The sequence below is a fragment of the Zonotrichia leucophrys genome, unplaced genomic scaffold, assembly GCF_028769735.1.
Source record: "Zonotrichia leucophrys gambelii isolate GWCS_2022_RI unplaced genomic scaffold, RI_Zleu_2.0 Scaffold_687_26842, whole genome shotgun sequence".
In the NCBI taxonomy this organism is placed as follows: domain Eukaryota; kingdom Metazoa; phylum Chordata; class Aves; order Passeriformes; family Passerellidae; genus Zonotrichia; species Zonotrichia leucophrys.
The window spans coordinates 9,542-15,744 of record NW_026992892.1 but is presented as its reverse complement, the minus strand read 5'-3'; the positions used below and the strand labels follow the sequence as shown (position 1 = coordinate 15,744).

General features: G+C 55.4%; 1 protein-coding gene across 1 annotated transcript; it reads left to right on the top strand.

The window, feature by feature from the left end:
* The first annotated feature begins 1,724 nt into the window (after positions 1-1,724).
* Positions 1,725-2,657, top strand: LOC135441921 (olfactory receptor 14A16-like). The gene has a single exon (XM_064701473.1). The coding sequence runs from the start codon at positions 1,725-1,727 to the stop codon at positions 2,655-2,657; it is 933 nt and encodes a 310-aa protein (XP_064557543.1).
* The last annotated feature ends 3,546 nt before the right edge of the window (positions 2,658-6,203 follow it).

Sequence of the window (6,203 nt, the reverse complement as noted above, 5' to 3'; positions counted from 1 at the left end):
TCCCTCTCAGGGACTGATGTTCAGGGCCTGAGCACAAAGCCCCAGAGGCTCATTAAAGTCCTTGTGCTGTGTCTGTGCTGCTGAGCTGGGCTGGGCTCCTGGCACAGAGGCAGCTCCTGGTAACCAAGAAGAGCTTCAAAAGCACATTTCTCTTGATGAGCAGCTCTTCTGCCAGCCCAGCAGGGCTGGGGCACTGCCTGCAGCCACCCTGGGCACAGCACAGAGGCACAGAGAGCTTCAATCAGTCAGGGCTGGGAAGGTGCTGAGAAGTGCCTGGGGCAGAATCACTGCCAGCCCTTGGCACAGGAACCTCTGGCTGCAGGAAAATGCAGCTGCAGCACCTGCAGTGATCTCCTAAAGCTGGAACATCCCAATGCCTACAGACTCTGTGAGTATAACTCTGGGTATTTCTGGTGCAGGAGAGGTGAAATGCTCAGGAAGGTCTAAAATGCTGAGGGGTTCTGATCAGTCATACAATATTTCCAAGACAAAGATTTTGACAAAAATAAGGACATTTCCTAATACTTTGTACTCAGTTTCCTACTAGTGGAGAATGGCAGGGATTAGAGATAAATATTAAAGTTTGATTATGAATTTTGACAAATTCCTGAGACATCTGAACTGTTACTTTTAGTGATCAATAAGTTCACAGAGATTTGGGGTCTGTGAGTGCTGGCAAGGAGTGATCAGGCACAGGGAAACACCTGCAGGAAGGAAATCTGCAGGAAGCAGAGAGAAGATCAGGCAAGGAGAGAAAACAAAACCCAGCAATGCTGTGGCAGGGAGAGTTTAGAGATGCCCACAGGATCCCCTCCAGTGCAGCCCCTCCCTCTGTACAAGCCCCCTCCCTCCTGTGCCCCAGCCAAGCCTCTGCCCTCAGGGCCGGGGCTCCAAGGCGTGCAGCCCCTCCTGTGCAGGCAGAGCTGCAGCAGAGCCGTGGGGCAGCTCTGCAGCCCCGGGCCCAGTTCCCTCTGCAGAGCACAGGGCTGGGAGCAGCTGCCCGGCACTGGGGGCTCTGGCAGGGGGCACAGCTGGCTCAGGGTGACGTTGTCCCCAGTGCCCGGCTCTGGGCAATGCTGTCAGGGCAGCCAGGGAAGGAGCTGCATCTTCCTCCATCCAATGCCATCATAAGGACACTTGGGAGTCTCCCTGAGATTTCAGTCCATGCTGGGAGCTTCAATCCAGGGTGCAAACCTGTCCTAGAGCATCTCTGAGTTATGAGATTGATGGGGAAAGGCAGAGGTGTTGTGACACAGAAAATGCTGCTGGGTTGGTGAAATGAGCAAAGTGAGTCCTTGGCTACAAATGTGGAGCTGGGCTGTGGTGGATGCATCTGCTCCCAGCAGTAGGTAGGGGCATTTTAAGGGAAGCATAAGAAGGTGGTCACCTTCCACCTGAGAAAGTTTAAAGCCCAAAGAAACTCTGAACAGGTCAGAATGACAGACCATCTCTCCTCAGTCTGCATTCATCATCTTGACCCAGGGAACTCACTCTGTTCTCCCTGAGGGCCTCAGACATGCTTATGGTTTGATATCCAAAACTACCAGCAGAGACATGGGGGGAGCTTATAAAGAAAACCTCAGAACTCTTAAACATTAAAGACCATGTCTGTGTGTTACAGAGGAGGATGAAAGGGAAATGGCCTTGATTTTGTTTACAGGTACCTTCACTAAGTCTTTACTGTCCTTTCTCCATGAACAGGTCCCCATGTGCAGCCCCAGCAAATGTCCAACAGCAGCTCCATCAGGCACTTCCTCCTGCTGGCATTGGCAGACACGAGGCAGCTGCAGCTCCTGCACTTCTGCCTCTTGCTGGGCATCTCCCTGGCTGCCCTCCTGGGCAACGGCCTCATCATCAGCGCCGTAGCCTGCGGCCACCACCTGCACACGCCCATGTTCTTCTTCCTGCTCAACCTGGCCCTCAGTGACCTGGGCATGATCTGCACCACTGTCCCCAAAGCCATGCACAATTCCCTCTGGGACACCAGGAACATCTCCTACTCAGGATGTGCTGCACAGCTCTTTTTCTTCATGTTCTTCATTGGAGCAGAGTTTTATCTGCTGACCGTCATGTGCTACGACCGCTACGTGTCCATCTGCAAACCCCTGCACTACGGGACCCTCCTGGGCAGCAGAGCTTGTGCCCACATGGCAGCAGCTGCCTGGGCCGGTGCCTTTCTCTATTCAGTGCTGCACACAGCCAATACATTTTCCCTGCCCCTGTGCCATGGCAATGCACTGGGCCAGTTCTTCTGTGAAATCCCCCAGATCCTCAATCTCTCCTGCTCCAAATCCCAACTCAGGGAAGTGGGACTTCTTGCTGTCAGTGCCTGTTTGGTATTTGGCTGTTTTGTGTTCATTGTTTTCTCCTATGCTCAGATCTTCAGGGCTGTGCTGAGGATCCGCTCTGAGCAGGGACGGCACAAAGCCTTTTCAACCTGCCTCCCTCACCTGGCTGTGCTATCCATGTTTATCAGCACAGCCACATTTGCCTATTTGAAGCCTCCCAACATTTCCTCCCCATCCCTGGATCTGGTCCTGTCAGTTCTGTACTCGGTGGTGCCTCCAGCCCTGAACCCCCTCATCTACAGCCTGAGGAACCAGGAGCTCAAGGCTGCAGTGTGGAGACTGGTGACTGCATGCTTTCAGAAACATTAAACTGCTGGGCAATATCTGCAAATCACTTGTAATCAAAGTCATCTTTGCTACTTGTTTTTGGCTTAACTGTGGAGGTTCTTTTTCTTTGTTTTATGTTTAAATATAGTCCAGAAAAAATGTGATTGTTTCTGCCATTTCTCTTTTTTTGTTTCTCTCCAACTTGCCTGTGGCTACAGACTGTGTCAATGAGGTGCTGCACTCTGGGTGACTTTAAAGGAAATAAAGGACTTCCCAGTAGAGTTTTCTGCAGTGATGCCCTTTTGTTGCCTTCTCTGGGGCTTCAGCAGCAATGTCTGTGTGCAGAGCTGGGGGTAGATCAGCACTGGCCCAGCACCTGTGCCCATCAGCAGTAGCAGCACTTGGTGTTGCCAGTGCTGCTGCCGTGGCCCTGCCCCGCTGCCCTGGTGGCCCTGGTGTTGCTGCAGGGCCTGAGTGCTCTCGGGGCCGGGCACAGCCCTGGGGGTGGCAGTGTTGGGGCTGCAGCAGGGACAGGCCATGGGCACTGCTGGGGCAGCGCTGACGCCTCAGCCCAGGGCCTGGGGGCTCCAGGCTCCTTGCCCAGGCTCTCTCAAGAACACACCCAGGCCAATGCTCAGCACAGAAAAGCCCCGTGAGCAGCCCCAGGCTGGCCGTGGGCAGGCTAGGGGCAAACAGCATGGCTGGGCTCTGCAAGGGCCCTGGGGCAGACGGGAAGGAGCAGCAGAGCAGGGGCTGATCCATCCCCAGTGCGCTGCACAGCCCAGGGCAGCGTCCCAGAGCACCCTCATGGAGCTGCCAACATCATCCCCCCTCTGCAGCCCTGGCCTCTCCCCCAGCTCACACAGGTGCCCCATCCTTGCAGGCACAGACACGGCAGCACTGGCTCAGCAGCCCCTGTTTGCATTGCACACAGCAGGGGGAGCATCCCCATGCTGTTGGTGTGGGGACATGAACCTGAGGGAGCACAAATGCCATCAGCCCCTGGGACCAGCAAGGGCTGGGGACACCAGGGAAACCACTCAGCTTTGTCCTGGCCTCTGCAGTCAGCCAGAAAGTTTGTTCCCATCAGCTGGGAGTTTCCTGGCCCACTGCAGATGCTGTTGCTCAGAGTCAGGGCTGCCTGGCAGCCACCCCCAAACTGCCCTCAGCATTTCCTTTGCTTCACCTTTGCTTTCTTTACTCTCCCTGCTACAAATTTCTTCCCATTGCCCAGCCCTGTTCCCTGCCGCGAAAACAGCCCATCCCTGTTTGCCCTTTCCTCTCTGGCCCCACTCCCCATTGCAGTTCCTGACTTGGCACCATGGGAACGTCCCTTGGGCAGCAGGACCATCCTACAAGTGCTGCAGGAATTGTCTGCAGGCTCCTGCAGTGCCTGGTGCTGCTCCCTTGCCAGAGGCACCCCAGGCCAGGGGGGCACATCTGGGCTGCTGTGTCTGGCTCTGGGGCTCCCTGTTCTGGGCAATGAGGAGGAGCTGCAGAGGCTCAGCAGGACTGACAGAATGGGCTTTGGGACTGGCAGGAGAAGCTGAGGGACTTGGGCTGCTGGAACTTCTGAAGTGGAGGCCCAGGGCTCCTCCTGCAACTGCTGCAAGGGTGGTTTCAGAGAATCCCAGAATCAGCAAGGTTGGACAAGGCCTTGGAGATCCTCAAGTCCAACCTGTGCCCTGGCACTGCCTTGTGTCCTCTGAGCTTCCTCTCTCCAAGATAAACAATCCCAGCTGTCTCAGCTGTTCCTCACAGGAGTTGTGTTCCAGACCCCTCCCCAGCCTTGTTGCCCTTCTCTGGACACACTCCAGCCCCTCCATGTCCTTCCTAAATTGGGGGCCCAGAACTGGACACAGCACTCGAGGTGCTGCCCAGCCAATGCTGCGCACAGGGGAAGAATCCCTGCCTTCCTCCTGCTGGCCACACCATTGCTGATCCAGGCCAGGAGCCATTGGCCTTCTTGCCCACCTGGGCACTCTGCTGGCTCATGTCCAGCCTGCTGTCCATCAGTCCCTGCAGGTCCCTTTCTGCCTGGCTGCTCCCCAGCCACTCTGTCCCCAGCCTGTAGAGCTGCAGGGGTTGTTGTGGCCAAAGTGCAGTACCCGGCACTTGGACTTGTTAAACCTCACCTTGCTGGGTTTGGCCTCTGCCTCTATCCTGTCCAGGAGCCCTGCTCCCAGCATGAGCCCACTTGCTGCCCCTGTGTGCTTCCTGTTTCCTTGTCATTCCCAGGATGATCCTGGTCACTTCCCCTCACTCCTGGCAGGATCAGTCTCCCTCCTAGTATGAGCCCCGGCACTCCCAGTCATTCCTTATTATGATGCAATTTGTCCCCAACATGGTCCCAATTGCTCCCAGTTGCTCCCACTTTCTTCCAGTGTGTTCCCCATTCTCCCAGTTGCCCCTAGTATAGTCCCAGTAACTCCCAGTCTCTCCCAGCAGGGCCCTAGTCACTCACACTTGCCCCCAGTTGCCCCCAGCATGGTCCCAGTTCCCCCAGCACATTCCCAGTGGCTCCCAGTGGGGTTTCAGTCACCACCTGCATGGTCTCAGCACTCCCAGTATATCCCAGTTGCCCTGAACATTCTCGTAGTCATTGCCAGGCACTCCCAGTTACCTCAGTGTGGTTCAGCTGCCCCCAGTTTTATCCCAGTCACTGCCAGGAAATCCCAGTTGTCACCAGCATGCATCCTGTCATTCCCAGTTCCTCCCAGTGTGTGCTCAGGCAGATCGCAGCATGGGTCTGGTAGCTCCCAGTAACCCCAGTCAAGGTCTATTGACACCCACTATATTCCCAGTAGGATCCCAGTCACTCCCAGAATGATTCCAGTGGCCCCCAGTGTGATCCAAGTTGCTCCCTGTCAATGCCAGCAGGACCCCAGTAGTGTCCAGTATGATCCCTGTGACTCCCAGACTGTCCCAGTATATCTCAGTCACCCTCAGCATGCTCCCAGTCACTCCCAGTTCCTCCCAGTTGCTTTCAGCATGATTCCAGTTGCCCACAGCCCCTCCCAGTCAATCCCAGTATGATTCCAGTCACCCACAGTGTGATCCCAGTCTCAGCCAGCATGGACCCAGCTGCTTCCACTGTGATCCCAGCATGATCCCAGCTGCTGCCAGAATAGTTCCAGTTGTTCCCAGTTCCTCCCAGTATGATCCCAGTTGTCCCTAGAATAGTCCCAGTCCCTCTCAGCATTGTCCCACTCACTCCCAGTTGTCCCCAGCATGGTTCCAGATGTTTGCTTTGTGGTTCCAGTGCCCCCAGTGTGGTCACAGACACTCCCAGCATATCCCAGTTTCCCCAGTGAGGTTCTGGTTACCTCGGAATGATCCCAGTCTTTCCCACTTACTCCCACTCTCGTCTAGCATGATCCCAGTTTCTGGCAGTTGCCCAAAGTGTCGTCCCAGGATGGCCTCAGTTGTGTCCTTGGTCCCTTTAGCGTGATTGCAGTATCTTCCAGTTGATCCCAGTTGCTCTCAATGTGTCCTTATTTTCCTCTGAACATGGGCCCAGTAAGCTCCCAGTACCCCCACAGTCAGGATCCATTCTCACCTGCTGGAATCCCAGTGACTCCCAGGATG